This window comes from Callorhinus ursinus, unplaced genomic scaffold, assembly GCF_003265705.2.
Source record: "Callorhinus ursinus isolate GAN/ISIS: 27379988/994484 unplaced genomic scaffold, GSC_fseal_2.0 scaffold20, whole genome shotgun sequence".
In the NCBI taxonomy this organism is placed as follows: domain Eukaryota; kingdom Metazoa; phylum Chordata; class Mammalia; order Carnivora; family Otariidae; genus Callorhinus; species Callorhinus ursinus.
The window spans coordinates 10,146,394-10,169,446 of record NW_027397082.1 but is presented as its reverse complement, the minus strand read 5'-3'; the positions used below and the strand labels follow the sequence as shown (position 1 = coordinate 10,169,446).

General features: G+C 38.5%; 3 protein-coding genes across 17 annotated transcripts in view; 2 read left to right on the top strand and 1 right to left on the bottom strand.

The window, feature by feature from the left end:
- PDCD4 (programmed cell death 4) overlaps nt 1-1,205 on the top strand; it is a 28,809-nt gene extending 27,604 nt beyond the window's left edge. For all 3 annotated transcript variants that reach the window (XM_025880755.2, XM_025880754.2, XM_073904210.1), the window contains exon 12: nt 466-1,205. In XM_025880755.2, coding sequence (XP_025736540.1) covers nt 466-526 — 61 coding nt within the window. In that variant the 3' untranslated portion in view covers nt 527-1,205. The remainder of the gene's footprint in view (nt 1-465) is intronic.
- A 1,058-nt stretch (nt 1,206-2,263) lies between these two features.
- On the bottom strand, nt 2,264-16,465 carry BBIP1 (BBSome interacting protein 1). Of its 12 annotated transcripts, none has more exons than XM_025880765.2 (4): nt 16,308-16,465; nt 15,250-15,369; nt 3,320-3,397; nt 2,264-2,633 (listed from the first exon to the last, which is right to left on the bottom strand). In XM_025880765.2, exons 3-4 carry the CDS (start codon nt 3,363-3,365, stop codon nt 2,467-2,469), a joined length of 213 nt encoding a protein of 70 aa, XP_025736550.1. In that variant the 5' UTR covers nt 3,366-3,397; nt 15,250-15,369; nt 16,308-16,465; the 3' UTR covers nt 2,264-2,466. The 12 variants fall into 12 exon arrangements, with proteins under 12 accessions (XP_025736550.1, XP_025736544.1, XP_025736545.1 ...); XM_025880759.2 differs by having other exon boundaries at nt 15,250-15,334; nt 16,308-16,464; XM_025880760.2 differs by having other exon boundaries at nt 15,250-15,334; nt 16,256-16,460.
- Nucleotides 16,019-23,053, top strand: part of SHOC2 (SHOC2 leucine rich repeat scaffold protein) — an 87,781-nt gene continuing 80,746 nt past the window's right edge. Inside the window, exon 1 of one of the 2 annotated variants that reach the window (XM_025880753.2) lies at nt 16,019-16,153. The gene's annotated coding sequence lies outside the window, so the exon portion shown is untranslated. Of the gene's footprint in view, nt 16,154-16,758; nt 16,865-23,053 lie in introns of those variants that run through there. The other variant, XM_025880752.2, reaches the window with a different exon arrangement.

The following is a 23,053-nucleotide window of genomic DNA, read 5'->3' as shown; positions in this document are numbered from 1 at the left end:
TTGAGGAAAAACTAAAAAAATTTTTTAAACATGGGTATTTTCATAGGTTCTGTAGCTCTAGTTTGCATAATTCCAAGTCATGTTGGTGTTTCTTTGCCTCACTGTTTAGTTTTCAAATACTAGTACTACATAGTAGGAGTAAATATTAAAATTCTAAATAGCATGTTTGCTTTATATTTTAATTTTTTAACATGACTCCATTTAGTCAATGAACTTATTTTAATAATTAAGCTTTTATTTAACTAAAAACTGCCTAGATTAGCAGTTCATTTGATTTGTTAATATCGTAGGATATGTAGCAGGGAAAGAGTCTCAAAAGAATTAGAGGTATGCTCACTTTTTTTTTTTAAACAATAAAACCCTTCAATACCTAATGACTAACCAAAAGAACCCAAGGGTTTTTTTGGTTTTGATCTGTAGTCAGAATTGGTATCCATTTTCATGCTTGTGTTCTTTTCATTACAGGGGCAGAAAACGTTTTGTAAGTGAAGGAGATGGAGGTCGTCTTAAACCAGAGAGCTACTGAATATAAGAACTCTTACAGTCTTAGATGTTATAAAAAAATATATAAATATATCTGAATTGTAAGAGTTGTTAGCACAGGTTTTTTGTTTTTTTTTTTTGAAGCACTTGTTTTTTGGGTACAAGGCGTTTCTGAAATTTTATAAACTTAAAATTTAAGGGGAATTTTTAAAGGACGTGTTTTTTTCTTTTTATCTTTTTCTTTTTTTTCTTTTGAGGGTGTTAAGGAGGGACAGAAGAGTAACCACTTCTTAAGTGGAATATTCTCATAAGCTACCTTTTGTAAGTGCCATGTTTATGACCTAATCATTCCAAGTTTTGCATTGATGTCTGACTGCCACTCCTTTCTTTCAAAGACAGTGTTTTTGTAGTAAAATCACTGGTTTATACAAAGCTTTATTTAGGGGGTAAAGTTAAGCTGCTAAAACCCCATGTTGGCTGCTGCTGTTGGAATACTGTGCTTTGGGAGTAAAAAAAAAAAAAAAGTTATTTCTTTGTCTTGAAGAATTTTAAGAAAATGAGTTAGTCATAAGACTTATTCATTTTTCCAGGGAACATATTGATTGGTCTTAAAGACTAGACAGTTAAATAAATGGTGGCTGGAACATCTATTTTTCTACAAAACTGGAAAAATGAACCCGGTTCTAAAAGAATGTATGACAAAATAAAACATGTGAAGCAGTGTTGATTCTTTATTGGGAGTACATATATTTAGGTTTTTTAAAAACTTATTTTACACAGCAAATTTTAAATCCTATAAGGGAGCATATTTGAACCTAGTGAATTTAAATTTTGTTCTTTGCAAACTTAAAAGTACAGTAGTAAATTCTTTTAATATTATCTGTGGGAAATGTATACATGTTTTTTGATCTTCTCTAAAGCTCATTTTATTTTAAAAATACAATACGTTTCATCATTCTTAAGTTCTGTTACCAGCTAATGTTTGTGTTACAAAGTTACTCTTCAGAGACTCAAAAAGTTTTTACATTTATCCAGTGTCTGAGAAATAGTAGCTACCAATAAATAATAGTTCCGTTCTTATTAGTTTAATAATAGTTCTCTAAAGAATGATCACATTTCTGACCTCTTTTGCAGAACCTAATTACTCAGCAAGGCCTATGCTAATTTAAATAGTCTATTATTGATTATAGCAACCAGCCAAGAATTATATTCAGATTAACAAACATATTCTTAGGAATATGCCCATTACAGGTTTAGGGAGTCTCTTAGAACTAAAACCCCAAATTTAATGTTCATATTTATCTCATGGGCTCCTTCAAGTCCATATTTTTTTTCTATTTTTAGGGTTTTAATTGTGTTTGATACCTGGATGATAAAGGTAGCCCGGCAATTCTTTAGTCCTTAAAGTCAGTATCATTAAAAGCTCAGGGGACTACTTGATAAGTGAAGGTTTCTTAAAAATCATATTTGTTTGAGAAATACAGTCTTGTCATTACTGGTAGGACCAGTTGGTCAGGCAAAATAGCCTTAAATATGAAACACAAAATTCATAAACAAGTTTTAAAATTAGATAATAATGTAAAAGCCCCAAAACGCTTTGTACGAGATTAGAATGTACCTTCAAGTTCAGTTTTTAATAAACATGTAAAGATTATCTGAATATAAAAGTTGCATTTAGTCACTTGTGCCTAAGAATGTTATCTGTGAGTCTTAACAGTAATAGGAATGGTGAAACAGTAATTTATAGTTCTAAAGACTTGGGTAAAAAAGAACAATAAAATTTGGGTTCAGTTTTTTAATTGCTCATGTTCAATACAAACCAGAGTGTGTCTAAATTCACAGGTTTCATTAGTTTTGGGTATTTTTATTTTATAAGCACTATCAGTTTTATTAACACACCATCTTCAGTATACAGATGCAAGTTATTGTCTAGCTATTGTTAATAGTAAGGCAGGGTATTCTGTAGAACTGCAAAGTTACCATTCAGTGAGTTATTTGCTGTTGTTCCTTTTCTGCCATTTCTTGTTGGCGAATCGTATCCTGGGCTGCTTGCTGCATTTTCTCCAGTTTTTCCAGAGTCAGAGATTTTAAGGGCAAAAGTTTGGGTTTACACAGCACCATTGTGGTTATATCTTCCACTGACAACTGCCCTAAGTTTAAAAAGAAAGAATTTAGTGAGATGGCCCAGTTGTATGGTGGTTTGGATTTGCAGCTAGAATGAAGGTCTAAAAGACTTAATCCACTGTCAATGAAAACTTTTGTTTTCAGTTATTTCTAATATATCAACATTTAATTCTAGGGAGTTCATAAGGATGACATTTTGAACTTCCTACCTAAGATTCTAAGCTACCTATGAGACACAGAACATTTTGTATCAGATGTCTAGTCTGCAAAAAGATTTGGGAGAAATACATAGTGCATATGAAAAAGTATGGTATTAATAATGAATATTCATTAACATGAATGTTTAACTTAAACCATCAGCCTTTAACAATTGCTTGACTTAGGTTTCTTTCTCCCCACTTTCAGACCTTAACATTAGTGAATTACTATTTTTTCACTGAAAATTTCATATTTTAATCTGCAAATTTGAGTATAATGGGATTTCTAGGTTTAAGAAACAGTGCTTCATTTGTCATCTTTTTACTGGGGAAAAAAGCAATGGATGAGTTCTTTATAATCTACTAAAAGAAACATAGTAAAAGTGGACAGTAAATGTGGCATACAGGACACAAAATAGTTACAGATGTTTGGCTACTGAGCCTGCTATGTGCCATGCCTACTATTTATTTTGGTCCCTACAATATTCTGTGACCTAAGTATTTGTTTTAGATACCTTGTTTTGGAAGAACTTCCCGAAACATTGACTTCACTTCCGCCATATCTGAATTGTTGGATACAGCTAAGTTTTTTCCTTCAAGGAGAAATCAGTTATTAATATTCAAGAATGAATTAACAATGCATATTGCTTGAAATATTTCCATTGTAGTTTAAGAAGTAAAAACACAATTCCTATAGAAAATGAACTATCCTTGCATAATTTTCCCATTAATATCTTGTGGGTCTTTTCATTGAAACAAAGTTGAGAGACTTCGTGTAAGCATCTAGACCTTGTCAACATTTTTTAACCAGTGGAGGTGTCAGTTTGGAAGGCTACATGTTCTAAATTTTTTCCCCTTGTGAAAAATTAGGTAGGACTTCATTTTTTTAGACATAATTACATAATAGATATCAGCTGAGGAAAACCAAAAGCATTTATGTGCGGCTACTTGGTTCAGTGATAGCATCTCCCTAAATGGTGGATGAGGTATAAAAAAATTGCCATTTGGGAAGTGTGGGGTAGGGCAGGTAGGTAGGAGAAAGGGGAGGTAGTAGGTAAATATTTCCTAACATTCCCACTTCTCAATAGCTAACAGCTGGTTTCTACTTAAATCCCTTTGCTGTAATGACAAAAAGCATCCTAAGGATCAGTTACTGGCTACACAGCTGACATTTGTAAGGAAGCAACACAAACAGGTGAAACTGGCTCTTGAAGAACAGAAGTGAGAGGTTTGCTTTCAGTTTGCTACTTTCCTCTAATACAGGGATACTATATGCTAAAGTGCCAGCAAATACCTTCATCTTCAGTATTTTGTTAAGATACCAGCATATATACCAGCTGGCTGATGACATTTGTTTCCAGTGTTAACATTCCAGATTACTGCTGTGCTGTATATTCAAGGTGTTCTGGGCTGTAATTTGTAGCACGATCCTTTTCCAAACAGATGCTTCTCCAGACCCACCTGTTTTGTGATATTTCACCATAGTGATGCAACCTTACCACGTGCCTTTCACAACATCACCAGAGAAGAAAGATTTATTATTATAAAGTGGTGATGCTGGCATGGCGCCTGTCTTTACCACCCACTGCAAATTAGTTATAATCAAGTGAAGCTGCTTCTGGTCTCAGTTATTCCCACTCTACACACTTTGACATTTGTAATAAAATCTTCCTACTCTATCCACCAAGCTTCTTGTTCAAATTCCTATTCTGGAACATCTAAAGTTCCTGAGGAACCTCTATCCATTTTCCAGAACTTTGTCATCAAAATTTACCCCTAGGCTGATCTTTTTGGGAGTGAAAATGAAATAGGGAATGGACCACGAATAAAGCAACTCATCACTAACTGGAATCTGAGATAAGTGCAATACGCAGTTTCCTTACAACACACAATTTCTTCTGCCACATTTCTTGTTACTTAGGCCTGCCAGTGGTACCTAGTAATCATTTCCCTTCCCCCCCCCCAGATTATGTTGAAGGCTAATAGCATTGCAAATCCCTCATTAGTCTGAATATAGCTATAATAAAGTCTCCATCAAAGTAAAACAATGAAAATATTCAGTAGGCCCTTATTTGGTGCACATCTGACATGATACGCTGCCAAAAGGGAGGATATACACTACAGATGTTGATAAATGTGAAGGAAATAACACAGTAGCTAAGAGTTTTTGCATCACCAAATTTCTTAGCAAAACAGTGGATGAATACTTAAATGTTTTATAGAATAGCAACTGCAGCTTCTCAAAACTCAGTCACTATCCTTTGCCCTCTCTCTTCCGTATCTCTTTCACAGCCAAAATCTGGCCCCAGGAAAACAATGAAACTTGGTGCTCTACCAAACCTTAGCTCTCTTGTTTCACTAAGCTGCCATTGTTACTGTAAAGGGTGTGGGGCCAAAGGCCTGGTAGGGAGTGGGTTGGGTCTGGTGTGGGGAAGATCAGAGCCGGCAGTCACTTGCCTGGGTGGAGTGTCTGCTTTACTAGGGTTGGTTATTGTTCCTAGGCTCTCTTCCCCCCCCCCCCCCCAGGCATCGGCAGGAGAGAAACAGGAAGGGAAGGGCTAAAATAAGCAAGGTGGTGGCAGGATGGCCCTCATTGGCAAGGCTACATTGTCTTGATAATCAACTGCCCAGGGAATCCACAGAAGTAAGGAGCATTTCTTTCCTTTACTTGGTGGCCTGCTAATAGCCAAACCTGGGCGTTTTGTCTGGTGTAATGTGCCCTAAGGAGTTGTGGTTGCTTCTAAGGGTACTTTCTTATTATGATAGGTAAGATATATGCAACATTAGGGACATATGGGTCAAAGAAGAAACATACCAACCATGACTGAAATTCATATTATCTTACAAGTGCCATGTCATTCAGTTCAATAAATGTGTCTGGGAGCCTGGCTGGCTCAGAAGAGCATGCAACTCCTGATCTCAGGGTTATGAGTTTGAGTCCGTTGGGTGTAGATTACTTAAAATCTTAAAAAATATGTGTCTATCATGTGCAAAGCACTGTTCATTAGTGAACAAAACAGATAAAACCCACAACCTTTTGAAGCTTAACACTCTAGAGTAAGGGGAGAGAAATAATAGAATTTTGTAAGGTAGTAAGTGCTATAGAATATAAAATAGTTTAAAGGGATTTAGGAGTGCTGAGGGGGGTATTGTAGTTTAAGTAGGAAAATAATCATGGACTCAAGAAGGTGAAAATCACTGTGACGTCATTTTGGTGTGCATGTTATATTTTTTGAATTTGCACAAAAGTCAAAAGCCTGATAGTATCCAGCGTTAGAAAAGGTATAGGGAAATGGGCATTTTCTGTTGGTGGGTGGGGTTTTTTGGTACACATTTTTTAGAGGGATATTTTGGAGTATCTATTAACAATTTTGTATTATCTATTGATGCAAAATATGCACATTTTCTTTGACCCAAATGTTCTACTCCTAGTAATAAGCCCCAAAGAAAACAATGCACCAGTGTACAAAGATCTAAGAATAAGAATGCTCATTAAAGCACTGCTTTGAATAGTAAAATGTTCAGCAGTATATCAAAGGTTAAATAAATTATGGAATAGCCATACAATGGACTACTATGTCAGATTTTAAAATGTTACATTTATCAAGATATATTTTAAGAGAAAACATTTAATTGCAGAAGTAAAATTCTTACACTAATAGAACCTGGACTTTTAATGCTTAGAGAATTCAATGTCAATCATTTTTTGAGGCTCTTGGTCCGGGTAATTGGAAAATAATCTGCTTCCTCTTTCCCCATAGTTTCTTTAGTTTGTAATCTGTCCCAGAGATAATGGTTTTGATAGATAGTACATTTCGAAGTCATGACGAAGTAAGCAAAACTGTCACAGCAACTGAGCTGGATGCCTAAAATTAATGCAGAAGCACTTGGAGAGAAACCAAATCTTTGTCATGAAAGATTTACTAAGTTGTAAGAGTGGGAGCTTAGAGACACTTAAGTCTAGGAAGGATTACTACTTTAAATCAATCATACCCATATTGATAAATTAATCTTACAACTTGGACAAGTTAAAAATTTCTGGGGTGATTTAGTTTGATACCTGATCTAAATTATGTGTGGGACTGCACAAGAACACTAAAGTGTACTTCTGAACCCTGAGAATATATGTCAGTTGTCCTCAGATTTTATGCTTACATAACACCCAGAGATTTTTCAAAACTAGATAGAAAAACTAAGTACCCCTTTAAACATTTCTAAATTGACATATGAATTTATCATTAAGTTCAAGTTATAATTTCCAGCATATTTAAAAATACTGTTACACCAGTCTTTTAAAAACCTATCCAATATAATATGAATATAGAAATTTGACAGCTATTATCATCCATTAATAAAAAGAATGAAGAACTCTAAGTCAGAAATTTGTATCTTTTTCTCCCTAGACCTCTGTTACCATTCCACTTAATTTTATTGTAATGTAATATATTTTCATGCTTACACATATTTTAATGGTTGATTTTCCTACCATATTTCTCTACAAAAATGTTTATAAATTTATTTACTATTTATTTGTTTTTTAAAAGTAGGCTCACTGTGGAGCCAACATGGGGCCTGAACTCATGACCCTGAGATCAAGACCTGAGCTGAGATCAGGAGTCAGACACTCAACTGACTGAGCCACCCAGGCACCTCAGAAATGTTTATGAATTTAAATGAAAAACAAAAATATTCTGGATTGAGTTATTATAATTTTTAGTAAAAAATGAATCAAAACAATTTACATACACATGGATAAAATAATTACTGAAGATGAAAAATAAAGTTAGTGGCTATATATCTGTAAATAAGGACAGAGCTTTAAAAGTAAATACTGGACAGTAAAGACGAGTAGAAAGGATGCTCTTTTCAGGACAAGGGCACTAATTCTTTCAGAATGGAAAATAAACAATATAAGAGGAATTTGGGATCATATGTTGCTTTCCAAACACATTTTTTCTTTCAACAAACATACCAAATGTCTATAATGTGCCAGCCACAGCTAAATGAAGGAGATACAGTGGATAAACCGGTTCTCTTTGGGGAACTTGGGGGAGCTGCATAGGGGAGGGAGAGACACACGTAAATAAATAATTACAAGTGAATACAACCTACTTTAATAAAAGCATGTGTACTGTGCCTTAAGAAACCAAAACCAAAGTAACTTGGTTGGTTTAAGATAGGTGACAGTGGCTGGTCTTTGAAAAACTACTAAATGTGATATTACAATGAGTCCCACAGGATGAATGGGGGTTTACTATGCAGAGAAGTAGCTGTGTAGCAAGGGGACAGTGTTCTAGACAAAGTGGACAATATGCTCAGAGTCATTAAAAGAAAAAAATCTAGGCAAATGGTTAGAGAGTACAGTGTACATACACTGTATGTACAGTGGTGGGACTGACAAGGTGGAGGCCAGTTCATACTCAGCCTCAAATGCCACGCCTCAGAGTTTGGGCTTTATATCCTATAGACAGAAGGGAGCTAACTGGATGGCTCTGAGTGGGTATATGACATGTGATTAGTTTTCTGGAAACACATTCTAGACAAAAAGGAAAAACATATACTAGAGGCAAGGAGATCAGTAAGGAAGCTATAATTATTTAGGTAACATGATGAGGGTATGAGCAAAAGCAGTGATAAGCATCAAGAAGAGAAGATACAAAAGGTATTCAAGCATATAAGAAGTTGAGATTCAGATATCCTCCATTATTCCCCTCATCCCCCACAACGTCTGGGTGATAAAGAAATGATCAAGGATGACTGAGATTTCAAGCTAACATTTTTGAGTGGCTAATGCTGCTACTAATTGAAGTTGAGAACACAGAGGTGGTACAGGTTAAGGAGGGGAGGGTAGAGACCACTGGGTAAAGATACACTGGGTATGGAAGTTCAACAGGAAGGAAGGACTGGATGCCCAGAGAGTCAGTAGTACAGGAGTATAAGCTAGAGAAGTGGATATAATCACCTGAGAAGAATATGGAAAGATGGCAGATGGTGGTAGGATAGGTGTGGGAAAAAGAGATGAGTGTACACATGTAATGGGTGAGAGAAGGATCTGGAATCAGGTTAGTTATTTAAACAAATTAATTTTCTAAGCCTTAGTTTCATCTGTAAAATAAAGCTTATAATGGCACTGACTTTAAACAGTATATTAAATGACATAATTCATAATTCATTATCAGTCCCTACCACCTGGTAAGAAGTCAATGGATATCAATGATTCTTAAAGATAAACCATTACAATATTGTCATAAAATTAGGTTCTTAGAAAAAATAAGTTTATTGACATGTATTAAAGTTATAGAGGCTAATTATTAAAACAGAGTGGAGAAAACCTTATAGGCAAGCAGGAACACTTAGAATTCTCCACCCATCCCCTTTGCCTTATAGGTATTACCTTATAGGTCATCTTAAAGGAAGGACAGTTTCAATGCCCAGGAATCTATTTTAGCTTCTTTCCTTTAGTCTAGCATAGTGGCCCTTAAAGTTTAGTTTGCTTAAGAATAACAATAACAGGGGTGTCTGGGTGGCTCAGTTGTTAGGCGTCTGCCTTTGGCTCAGGTCATGATCCCAGGGTACTGGGATTGAGCCTTGCATCGGGCTCCCTGCTTGGCGGGAGGCCTGCGTCTCCCTCTCCCACTCCCCCTGCTTGTGTTCCTTCTTCGTTGTGTCTCTGTCAAATAAAAAAACCAACCAAACAAACAAAAAAGAATAACAATAACAGCACAGTGTTTTAGTACAAAATCATCTACTTTATACAGATATTTTAAGGGATTTTCTACAGTAATTCTGAAAATAAACAACTTTTACCCTAAGAGGTGATTTTAGAATTGAATTAGCCATTTACCCACCTCCCACTGCATCTCCTAATACATATATACATATACTAAATTTAACTAAAACCAGGTCTAGGAAAAGTTATTTTGTCAAACATCACATAATTGGTAAGTGAAGAAACAGAATTTGAATTCACGTCTGCCTGACTCCAAAGCCTTGGTCTCTTCAGTTTTCTCTGTGTTGCATCTGTAGCAATGGCCTAAAGACCCTAGATGGATCTAGTATGGAGCCCCACTGCGGGAACATGAACATTTAAGAGTATGTTAGATAGGGGCGCCTGGGTGGCTCAGTTGTTAAGCGTCTGCCTTTGGCTCAGGTCATGGTCCCAGGGTCCTGGGATCGAGCCCCACATCGGGATCCCTGCTCCGCGGGAAGCCTGCTTCTCCCTCTCCCACTCCCCCTGCTTGTGTTCCCTCTCTCGCTGTGTCTCTGTCAAATAAATAAAATCTTAAAAAAAAAAAAAAGAGTATGTTAGATAAGAGGATAGATTACAGTATGTAGAAGCCAATGAAGGTTAAGGTAACATGGCATCCTCAGTTTCTACTGAAATGGGCAGTTTAAGCCGCTAATGACCCCTGCAAAGGAGGAGGAACATAAAATATTAGTCAAAGAGTAAATCTCAGGATAAACATGTAAGTGCAGCATACTGACAAAAGCACTGCATTTTTTTCTATTTACTACAGCTTTAACCAACATGTTTTTCTATTTCTTGATTTCTTTCTCCTTAATTTGAGGATTCAGCATTCCCAATTGTCATGTTTGATACCATCCTAAAGAAACCTCTTAGTAGGAAAAAATACTGTTGTTTTGTCTGTGGATTTTATTATAGCATTAGTATTATTTTTAAAAGATGCCACTGGAACTTTAAAATCTCAAGCTTAATTAGAAATATGCAACACTTTAAAAGCTTACAAGTTTTGCATTTTTTCCTCTGGCAGATTAGTTTATATGAGGACATATTGATAAGACCAAGATCATGGGTCAAAAAGCTGAAAAAGACTGTCAGCTTTAGATGGTACACTATTTTCATCTAGCCATCTGGAAAATGTAGGCTATCATTTTATAGGGGGAAGACAGAGAAGGGGGATAGATTACTAAAATCCAAATTTCATTCATATACAAATGGATTAGAAATATTGAAATGAGGGGCACCTGGCTGTCTCAGTAGAGCATGCAACTCTTGGTCTCGGGGTTGCAAGTTTGAGCCCTGCATTGAGTGTAGAGATTACTTAAAAAAATACAAGCTTAAAAAAGAAAAGAAATATCAAAATGAAACATACTGTGAATGTCAATGCCAAGTCTTTGTTTCTAAAAATGTTTAGGACAGGATTTGGATGTTTCTAAAACTGTCCTCCTAGGTCACACTAAAGTCTTAGTCCAGTATTTGATCTTTGTTAGGAGCCCCAAGGAGCCATTTTGTGGATCAATGTGGTTAACTTCCGTATGTGCCTACTACTCCTAACTTGCCATTAGCTCTTCATCATAATTCTTTTTTTCCCTCCAGTAATTTATCTTAAACTTTTTTGTTAAAGATTTTATTTATTTAAGAGAGAGAAAGGAGAGAGCGAGAGTGAGAGAGAGAGAGCATGCAGAAGCGGGGTGGAAGGCAGAGGGAGAAGCAGACTCCCTGCGGAGCAGGGAGCCTAATGCAGGAGTCAATCCCAGGACCCTGAGATCATGACCTGAGCCAAAAGCAGTCGCTTAACTGATTGAGCCACCCAGGCACCGTAATTTATCTTAAACTTATCAGCTTATCCTAATTGTATAAAACTCCATTTTTAAAGTTTGAAATTGAATGCTTCAGAGTATTCTAGGATTCCAAGTATTTTAAACAAGCTGTGATAGTAAAATCTCGTGTATGATTTAAAACAGAAGCTTGTACTGGAGGTTTTTTTTTTTTTCTTTTTCTTTTTGGATTAATCTATTTCACATTTATACTTCAAATGGGATACAGGGTTGTACTCTAGCCCTATTGCTAACTAGCATGACCCTGAATACATTTGTTAACCAATTATAGGTTTGATTTTCTCATAAAAAGCACGTTTAGTATCTGTCCTGGGTTGTAAGGTTCAAATAAAAAGTAGATGTAAAAGTGGTTAGAAATATAGTGTGACATTTATTATTCTAGGTTTAATTTTCCTATCACTATAAAATAAGAATATAATAATGGCCTGTTCTAGATTTCCCATTAAGTACCTTCTGACTCTAAAAATTCTGACTCCTTATCAACATTATAGTACTTGTAAGACAGCATGAGCTATTTAAAGATGTTTTCCTTTAAAAACCTGTTATATTTACTTTTAAAGAGCATGTGCTGCCAAACTGTGCTCTTAAGAAATATGTTTTTAAAAGATTTACTTATTTATTTGAGAGAGAGAACACATGCATGTGTGGAGGGGGAGGGGTAGAAAGAGAAGAGAATCTTTTTTTTTTTTTAAGATTTTATTTATTTATTTGACAGAGAGAGAGAGAGAGTACAAGCAGGGGGAGTGGCAGGGAGAGGGAGAAGCAGGTCCCCGCTGAGCAGAGAGCCCAGTGTGGGACTCAATCCCAGGACTCTGGGATCATGACCTGAACCGAAGGTAGAGGCTTAACCCACTGGGCCACCCAGGCGCCCCAGGAGAAGAATCTTAAGCGGACTCCTCCATGAGTGTGGAGACTCATGTGGGGGCTCAATCTCACAACTCCAGCTGAACCTAGAATCAGATGCTTAACTAACTGTGCCACCCAGGCACCCTTCTTAAATATATTTTTAAGAAAATATGATAAAGCAAATCTATTTCACAATATAATTCAAGGCTGAGAAATGTGGACAAGTTTTTAAACTGGTGGTAAAGAGTAAAAACCTTTAAAATTGTAATTGAGGGAATGGAAACAGTGTACATTAGAATCTATCTTGAATTTTTGATGGAGGTGATAAGTGGTTGTTGCCTAACCTAGAAAAATAAATGCACCTGAAATATGGCAAAAAACATTTCTAAAGTATTTTCAGATTCTAGTCTTAGTATCAATCCTGTTTTCACATAAGAAACACAGGTCATAAACTGGTGGCCCTTGGTCCTATCCAGTTAAATGTTTTGCTGGCTTGCTAATTATTTAAAAAATATTTGAACCAGTGTTTTAAAATTAGAAGATTTCACATAAAGTCCAAATTTCAGGTCCTCTTGACAAATCTAGCAACACTGGGCCCATATTCCTGCATGGCAAAATTTGGCTACAGCTGGGAAGTAATGTCCCATTTAGATGAACACGTGGAGTTCTCTGGTCCCCTCTACTGCCTATTGTTCTTTTTCCCTTATCATCCCCACTGCTACAGGCACTTGACCTCACAAGTTCAGTAGAATACAGAACCACTATAACACATTATATGCCAAATGCCCTATTTTATCATTAATAGGTATTAAGAAACAAAAATACAATCTTTGAGAACTGAGGGAGGCACCAGAAGCAATATGTTTATATAAAGGACAGTAGAGGATATTTTTTGGTGACTATTTACTAATTTAGATCCTTTTAAGTAAATTCAGTCTGCTTATTACAGGTTGTGGATGGGGGTGGCAGGAATGGTAGGAAAAATATGAAATATTTTATTTGTTTTATTCAAGACTTTTGATAGATGAATTTTCAAACACATATTAGATCTCTGAATGTAAACTAACATGAAGAAAAGGTGAAAGAGGGGGCCCAAAAAGAAAGTGTTTTTCAGCAGACATAAAGTAGTAATGTTCATTCTCACTCAAGTGGCTGCCCACATGCTAGCAGAGCTTAATCTGGACTGATAATATTCATCTGTAGATGCCAAATAACATCATATGTCATGTGGTTGGAAACTATAGTAGTTCTATTCTGTTTTGCTATCTGGCATCTGCTAGTAGAAAAATGTTGCAACATGTTCAATTTGGCTAATTAATTTAGACTCATGTGAATAAAATGTGCGGTGTCTAGCTCTGAACTGTGCCTAGGCCTAAGAACAGGAACTGTTCTTCTTGGATGAATTTGGATGATGCCACTGGTTCTGGTATACTTCACCAGCAGACACTACTATTAAGTTAATAGAAAATGACACATCCTACTCACACAAAATACCAGATGGCCAGCAGTTGCCTTGGTATCTGCTTTGATAACATCAAGATTCATCTGTATTTGAATTGCAGGGCCCACACATCTTTCATCAACAGTCCTCAGGGTGCCAGGACTTGACACTCATGAAACTGTGCTGACATCAGTACACTGCTGCAGATTGTATCACATCAGCTCCAAGTGTTGGTGAAGTAGCAGCAACACTTTACTACAGGGAGACAGTCCAGGATACTAGCACTTACTCTCCACAGACAGGAGGATTAAATGCTAACTCTTCTTTGTAGGATACCAAGGGTGTGTGTGCAGAGAAGTGGGAAGGATTTAACTAACAACTCATAACAACGGTAGATATAGTTACATTTGAGAAGGCTTAATCATTATTGGTGAAGTATGAATACTGTGAAGTATTCTTGCAAAATACGTGGAATTTAATTAAGCCTCTAGATCAACTTCTGACTTACAAGAAATAAGAAAAAAGGAAACATTCAAAAACACCTCTGGCCTGAACTCTTTAAAATGACAATGTCACAGGGAAAAAAAAACAAAAACGATAGGGGAATTGTTCTAGATTAAGGCTAAGAGTTTTAACACCCAAATACAATACATAAACATTGACTGGATCCTGAATTTTGTTGGAGGAGCAGGGGAAAAGGTATAAAACATATTCTTGGGTCAAATGAGAGAATATACATACAGAGTAGATTTTAAATATCACAGAATTATTAATATCCTTAGTTGTCATAATGATACTATGTTTTTCAGGAGAATTTTGTAATTCTTAGGGAATACGTTTTGGAAATTTTAGAGGTGTCTGCTTAACAACAGGTGTCTAACCTATTTCCAAATAGTTTTATGACAATGAAAAAAGCATGAAAAGGGGTGAAATAAATATGGCAAAATGTTAACTGTTGGATCTGCGTGAAGGGTATATGAATGTTTATTACAGTCTTTCGACATTTTATATGTATGACTTTTTTTTTTAATTGAGGGAAGAAATCATGTTGCAAAAACTTCAGAAGGGCAATCCAAGAGGCTGAGTAACAAGAACTACACTGAATTTAATCAAATGAAGCTGGCAATGTCTTCAGCACCCGGGAAACACCAAATATATTCAATGTTTTAGTAAGTATTTACCAAAATCATACGTGCAGGATAATATGACAGGGAGATGAATCTACAGATTCATCTAATAGACAAACCGTTCTATTTAGATGTAAACATAGCAGTAAAGCTAAGAACTTAAGCAGCTGTTATATAAAATTGTGGTTGTCATAAAAAAAGTACAAAAAGTGCTAGGTAAGCACAGAGTAAATTACTTCCTGTTGCAGAGAATCTGGAAATACATCTCCAAGGATAACTAGGGCATGGAAACAGTCACAAAAGGTTAGTGCCTCAGTGATGAATCTTGGAAGAAACAAGAATAGTTCATTTTGGCTCAAGCATGAGTAGTATGGAAACAGAAAGAAACTAAGTAAAGAAGGTAGGTTTGCACCCTTGTTGACTGGCTGGGTAAATACAGTTTTCAGTTTACCTGAAAGTTCTCCTGGTCTTTTTCCCCGCAACGTTAGGCATCCAACCCAGTATTACCAAGATGACTTAACGTTCTTGACTCAAGCCTACAGAAGAAACTACATGAGATAATGCGACAACTCTGAAAAAAAAAAAACCATATAAAAGTATTACGGTATACTTAAGAATATTCACAAACGTTAAATTGTTTAATAAAATGTAGGCGTGGAGGATAAGGACGGTATAGCTTCACCCAGAAATGCAGTCATTGCTTTTAAGCCCCCAAAGGAGTGAAACAAAAGAACATTCTTAATGTTAAGACCGGAGGCAGGAAAATAAGACTCAGAGGTGTTGCCGAGGCGGTGGAGGACCACCTTCCTCCTTTCTAGGTGGTAACGGAAAACGATTTTCACAAGCTCCAGAATTCTCCGTCCTCCAAAGATCGGGGTGAAAGCACTTAATAGGAACTTGAGGGGCGCGGTCAGGAACTCCAAGTTGCGGGAGTGAGGAGCTCCGCCCCGCGGCGCGCGCCTAAGCCCCCTCCGGACCCGGGGGCTGCAGCTGGGCGCGAGGGGCCGATGGAGCGGCCTCGCCCCACAGGGAACCTCAGAGGGGCGGGGGTGGGGCGGGGGTAGGGCGGGCAGGCCAGCCCGGAAAGAAAACCTTCTTCCAGCGGAAGCGGCTGCGAGCCCCGCTCACCTCCTCGGCTCTCCGTCTCCCGCGGGCCGTCTAGCTGGGGGCCGCCTCACGGGACAGGGCGGACGGACCCTCACCTCACTTTGCGACTCCAGCTGGAATGGGCACTCCCTGGGGTGCCGGGGGCTCTGGCTATTCCCACCCTTCCGCCATGACCCCATTCAGAAGTGCCAAATGCAACTTCCGGGCAGGACAGGGATTTTCGGAACCCTAACCTCCTGTCCACCTAGGTAAGTGACCAGACGTCCCAGCAAAATAAGGGCCAGGAAACCTGGTTCTTCCTCTCCCCCATCCCGGGCAGGTAGTTCTGAATATGAATTAAGTTGTCTAACCTGGGATGTCTGGTCACCTTTGGTCCTTTTTCGGGCCTACTTACACATTTACCTTCCCAGACGGCTCGACTGTTGCCCGGGGCAACGGTGAGATTTGGGCGAAGGGAAAACTACGTCACACTGGAGACGAGAGGCCAGGAAACTCCCTGCCATTATCAGTTATGGCTGCCTTAGCTTCAACAGTAACTTCCGATTGCGAGTTGTCACTCTACCCTGCTGGAGGCTTACTCCGTGGCTCCGCTTGCCAGCGGCACCCAGTGGGCGGGAGAGAGGGTAAGAGCAGCTGAGGAAAGGAAAAGGGCGGGGCGAGGGAAGCTGGCGCTAATGTCTCACTCTGATTGGACCGCGTCGTTGGCGCCAGTGCCTCACTCTCATTGGGCAGCGTCGGTATGCTTGGCTCCGCCTGTTTTTCTTCCCCAGCGAGTGACGGGCCTGCGCCGGAGGGGTGGGGCGGGGCGGTAGGAGCGAGAGTGTGTGGAGGGGCGGGCGGGGCGGGGCGGGGCGAGTGGGGGAGGGGCGGGCGGGGGGCGGCGGTTGGGCAGCGTCGCCTCTAAGGAGGAGGAGGAAGGAGGGCGAGCGAGGAGGATGGCGGAGTTGGGGCTCCTGACGGTAACCCGGGGCCGCTGAGGCGGGAGGGTGGTGGTTACTCGGTTCTTCCTGTCTTCCTTCCTACCCGTCGGGCGGTCCCGCTGGCTGTCGATAGGGGGAGGCCCCGCGCGCCCTGGGGGGCTAGAGCCGGCGGGGCCGGGGCGAGGCCCGAGGGGCTGGGGCCCTGGGAGGCGCCGCCGCCGCCGCTTTCCTGGGTGCTGTCGCAGGGAGGGCCGGGCCCTCGGAGCCGGCTCTCGTGCGGGTCCCGCAGCCGGGCGCCGAGAGTGAGCCGGCCGGCTCTGACAGCGGCCGGGGCCGGGCCTGCGGTGGCGGAGGGCGGGCGGCCGGGGCAGCGCCCGGGCGAGGGCGAGCCCGCGCGAGGGCGCGGGCCGGGGGCGCCGGGCGGACGGCCCTGCTCGGTTCTGCCCCCGGGGGCACCTGGCTCAGGCTGCGGGGCGCTCCGTGGGCGTCCGGGAGGCGTGTAAATCGTTGGCGGGGGCCTTGGCGCAGTGCTAGTGGTGCGGGGTGGGGTATTTTCTCGCGTCTTCCCCAAAGCCCACCACTCTCTCCCCTTCTTCTGTCCTTTCGGTGAAGAGTGGCGAGTTGGCTTTGGGTATGTTGCCTGGTGAGGCGAGTTGTAGGCATCCAAGACCGCCCTGTTGGACTTGCTTGGTGGCAGCTTCTTTCCGCGGTAGCTTTTAGGAATAGAGGAAAAGTACTCTTATCTCCTCTCCTCCTCCCCTCCTCTTTTGCCCCCCCCCCCCAGCTCTTAACGCTGGAGGCTTCAGGACCAAACGATTTTCCCCCAGCCCCTCAGTATCCATTGTTTTGTACCATCCCCCTCCCCCGCCCCAAGCCTAGGTAGAAGCAGCATGACTTCAAACCCTTAATTGCCCCCTCCCCCCCGTTTTTAAATCAGCAGAGGTTTTGTGTTGTTATGTTAGTACGGATTTACAAACAGGTGGAATGAATACCGATTCGGGAGTTGGAAAAAAGATGCTTTTTTGTGTGTTTTTAAGCTTTCAGTCCTTACAGTTGGTGATTTGATTTTCTTGTCTGTAGCTTTGTATCATAATCGGGGTGATGAGAATAAAAGAGGAAGCAATGTTTTGCAACCTACCCAAAGAAATGTTTTTTAAGTCTCTGGGGATGCTGAAGCAAAATTGGGTTGTAGATGTGTACTGTATAGTATTTGCTTCCATCATAGCTACCAACAGTCTCTAGCTTTCACCTGTGCAATTTTGTACACTTCATGAATGTCAGCTTCCAGTATCTACCGAGAGGCATTACTGTATCTAAAACTTATTTTTTGTTCTTCAGAATCCTAGGGTATACTTGTGTAACCAGGTATTTTTGTATTTAAGTGTAGCGTTAATACTGAAAATTACTTTATTTTAAAGACCTCGGTTTATTAGTGTACTAATTTCTACCCTGGCCCTTCCATGCCATATCTCTTATAACTGTTAATATGTATTTGAAGAAACTTAGCTGTTGGGTACAATTTGTAACATTCATACATTTATGGTTTGAATTTATCAAGTGTTGACCTTCTGTGTGACAGTGACAAGAATTTTTAGAAATTATATATATAACACCATTCTCTACCTATGGAATTTAGATTGTGATAAATCTTTTTAAATACTTATTTGGACATAAGATACACTGAAGCTTTTATTTAATTATGAATATACATTTGAAAAATCTCAGACAAGTAAAGGCTTTAAGGTTTGTAACTTTCAAATGGCTTAAATATAAAGCTAACATAAAACTATATTCTTGAAATGACAGTTTTGAGGGGTGGACCTAGCCTATCTGTAAGATTACTACTTTTTCTTAGGGTGTTTAGTTTTTGAAGAAACAACTACCTTTACTCTCGGGTTGGCATTTGCTTATTGATCTCTCATTGTTAATACAGTTTTCAAGTGTTTTTCTCTTGTTAAAAGTTGTTAGGGATAAAAGTGATATTAAGAGATATATTAATAGCTTGCAGCTAGGTTTTTAAAAAGTTTTTAAACTACCATTTTCAGAAAGTTGATCAGAGCTGTGTTTTGATAATTGTAGCCAGACTTGTAAAACAGCTTGTGATTTACAAACCAGTTAGAAATTTGAAACAAAAGGAATACCAAAATTATAAATTCTAGTGTTATATTGCTGGAATTGTGCTTTTTAAGTATTACTATTTCTTCAGTGACTTGGGACAGGGCTTGTCCCATGTTCAGTGAGATATAAACTAGAATTCTATGTGGAATATTCCCAAAGATGCCTTCTAATAAGCTGCTGGGGTGTGTGTGTGTCCCAAAGATGCCTTCTGAATATGCTGCTGGGTGTGTGTGTGTGTGTGTGTGTGTGTGTGTGTGTGTGTGTGTGTGTTATTTATTTATTTATTTTTAAGTAATCTCTACACCCAGCTTAGGGCTTGAACTCACAACCCCAAGATCAAGAGTTGCTTGCTCTTCTGACTGAGCCAGCTGGGCGCCCCTCTGCTGGTATATTTTTTGACTTGCTTTACCCATGTGGGGGAAAGGTAAATAATACTGAATTTCTTTATTATCCAGGCAGTCCTATTTGTTTTGAAATGCTGGATTATCAATATCTGTTGTGTGTAATTTAATATTTCTGTAAGACTTGTGTTCTTTAAACAATTTTTAGATTTTTTTCTAGTAAGATATTTAAATATAAAAATAAACTTGTGTTTTTGATTAAAAACAAACCTTAACTTGTGTGTGCAGATATAAGGATGAGTATTTTTTGGAGGTTGAAAGAATATATCTTTAGAATTCAGTTTAGGGCGCCTGGGTGGCTCAGTTGGTTAAGCGACTGCCTTCGGCTCAGGTCATGATCCTGGAGTCCTGGGATCGAGTCCCGCATCGGGCTCCCTGCTCAGCAGGGAGTCTGCTTCTCCCTCTGACCCTCTTCCCTCTCGTGCTCTCTCTCTCTCATTCTCTCTCTCTCAAATAAACAAATAAAATCTTAAAAAAAAAAAAAGAATTCAGTTTACTATATTGTGTATCATTTACGTATCATTCATGTATGAAAACAAAATCTATGCTTATAATCAAAAACCAAACAAGAGCAGCACCCCCCCCAACAAAATACAGTAAAACCAAACAGAATGACCCGTAAATCCTTCAGTGAGTTCTGAGGTTTATGTTTTGACCGTGGTGGAAGTGTTCTTGAATTAGTTTATAAAATATCAGTTCAGGGAGGAGAGGAAATTTAGACATAGAATAAACACTTTCCTAATAAGACTAGTAGGGAATTGGTAAATATTTTGTTGTGCATAAATTAGATAGAAATTAACTGTAATTTAGCAGCAGAGTGATATATTAAGTACTTTCACATGGTACTTGAGAAATGAGTACTGCAGATATTAAATTGGTTGCTTTTTTGCTTATTGTTAGACTTACACTTCATGCATTTTATATTATGTATTGGCATATTATAATTTAAGGCTAAATCTTGCCTAGGCTGAATTAGAAAAAAAGTTGCTATCCCTGTGTTCTCATTTTTGTTTTGTCTGCTAATTATACCACATCAAAGTTAGGCCATATAAATCTTTCTGAAAATATTTTCTCTCCGACAATATACTAGTTAAAATTTTGCATTTTCCCAGCTCTGTTTACACTGACTCTTAAAATCTGAAAAAATTTTTAAGTCACAAGGTGACCTATGGAATGCTTGAACTTTATATAGAGTGTTCTGAAATGTAATTGCAGTCAGTGAAGGCTGAAAGAAACAAGGATAAGTTGGAAAAACTGATTTGTGTTCTAAAATATGTAATTGCATTATTTTTTAGGTAAACTAATGCTCATTCCTTGGTACTTTCCCCTGGTTCCCATCTTTTTAGTACAGCATCTTTAATTCTGTAAATCAAAATTGTAATACATAAAAAGAATATTCTAATTACAAAAGGCTCTTTAGCTCTTAAGATGTTGGTAACATATGTGCTTTCTGAGAAAGTATGAAATTCCCATTATCAAGATTTAAAAGAACTAATTAGATTTCACACTATATATCTCATTCCAACTTCTCTAAAGATCAGAACTGATTGCAAAAAGTAGTGCATGTTGTAAAAGGTAAGGGTTCTTTTATCAGAAAGAATGAACATACTGCTTGAAGCTAAAACATTAAAGGAGACCTTAAAAGTGGGTAAAATTGGTCCCTATGTGAAATGAACCTGAAAGACTTTCATGAAGTATTTTGGCTTGTCTATCTTCTAATGTTTATAGCACTGTGAACACTTAAAATTTAAGCACTTTATTTGCCCTCAAATACTATTTGTAAATTCTACAATTTTAATTAAGTAATTTCACAGTTGATAAAGATAAATATTTTTTTCTTTTGGTTTTTCTAATGTCTTGGAGGTAAAGTAGAAATTACTTGTTCTGACAATGATGAGATTAACTCTAAATTCTAGATATTATCAGTTAAATTTGCACTTTCTCAGTTTCCAGTTTTGTGTTGTACAACACTCCTTCCTGCTTTCAGGACTCACAGTTTTGTAAGTAGTCGTTAAGTTAACTTTAAGATTTTGTTCTGTAAATATTTCTTACTATAATTTCATATTCATAATGTCATTGACCTTCTCCTAAGTGCCATGTATGTCCCAGACTCTGAGGATACATAGATAAATACGTTATGTTTTCTGCTTTCAGAAAGTTCAGTTTGTTGCCTGAACTGTGCAGGTCAGTAGTAAATTGTTTTACAGTGTGACAAGTGCTTTGATAGCAGTATATGCTGGAGAACTCAGATGAATTAAAACATAGATTGCATGTATAACCAGCAATGCTTGCTGGAGGATAGTACTTGAACTAACTCTTAGGGCTAAGTAGGAAAGAGTGGACAGAAAAAGCATGGAAGTTAGAGATGTTAAGGTCCATTTGGAGAATTGCAGGTGAATAGCAATTTGGATTCTGTGTATGATTTAGTATTTTTTTTTTTTAAGATTTTATTTATTTGACAGAAAGACACGAGAGCAGGAACACAAGCAGGGGGAGTGGGAGAGGGAGAGGGAGGAGCAGGTTCCCTGCTGAGCAGGGAGCCCGATATGGGGCTCAGTCCCAGGACCCTGGGGATCATGACCTGAGCTGAAGGCAGATGCTTAACGACTGAGCCACTCAGGCATCCCTATGATTTAGTATTTTAGTAGGCATTCATGAAAGCATATATTTTTAGAGATTGTTATTTCTTCTGGGTTTTTTTTTTTTTTTAATTTGGGCCTTGAACTGTGGATCCGCATGAATGTTGGAGATCTGCTTCAAATTATTATTTAAACCTTTTAACTAAGTATATTTGTCGTTAATATTTTAATTAAATATAAGAAGAACATATCAGCCTGATGCTGAATAATTCCCAGGTTTAGACCTTGGATAATTATGTTTCAAAGACACATTTATATCTTTTTCTCAACATTTATGCATCATGTTAAGAGTAACATTTGTGAACCTCTTTAGAACTCAGTGGTGTTTACTGTACAAACATTTAAAATTCACTCTTCTGGGGGTACCTGGCTGGTTCATTTGGAGGAGCCTGCCACTCTTGATCTTGGTCATGAGTTCAGCCCCCTCCTTGGGTGTAGAGATTACTAAAAATAAATTTAAAAAAATAAAATTCACTCTTCTGAGAGCATTAAAAACCACCTCTTTTCATACTTATTTCAAAGTGCCACTCTTTCCTTTGGGTGTAAGTCAGACTGTATCATCAGCAGTTATATCCTGGTTGAAGTCTCTGTGGCTTGTATGATTTAGAAGTTCTCTGAACTTGAATATTAGGTAATTTTCCATACAGTATGATTTGATGATACTCCTTTGAGGCTGTTTTTTTTGCCATTCCAAACTCTGTTCCCTCCAAAGTGCCATGGTTTCTCTTTTAAAACATTCTCATGCTGCTTTTTGTCCGTTGTTACTTTTGATCCTTCCAGTTATTTTTGTTATAGAAACTTGAGAAATTCCTTCTTAAAATTTTCACTGCTTAGTAATTACATTATACATTTTAAAAAAAGATTTATTTAATTATCTTGAGAGAGAGAGGGTGTGCAAGAGCCAGCAGGGGGAGGGGCAGAGGGAGAGAATCTTTTTGAGCAGACTCCCTACTGAGCGAGGAACCTGATGTAGCTTGATCCCACAGCCCATGAAATCAGGACCTGAGATGAAACCAAGAGTCAGATGCTTAACCGACCGAGCCACCCAGGTGCCCCTACATTATAAATTG

Excerpts from the sequence above, each read along its gene's own strand:
- BBIP1 (XM_025880765.2), bottom strand. The coding sequence starts at position 3,365 with ATGGCGGAAGTGAAGTCAATGTTTCGGGAAGTTCTTCCAAAACAAG. Across the intron at positions 2,634-3,319 it reads GGAAGTTCTTCCAAAACAAG|GGCAGTTGTCAGTGGAAGAT; the intron begins GTATCTAAAACA and ends TTTTAAACTTAG.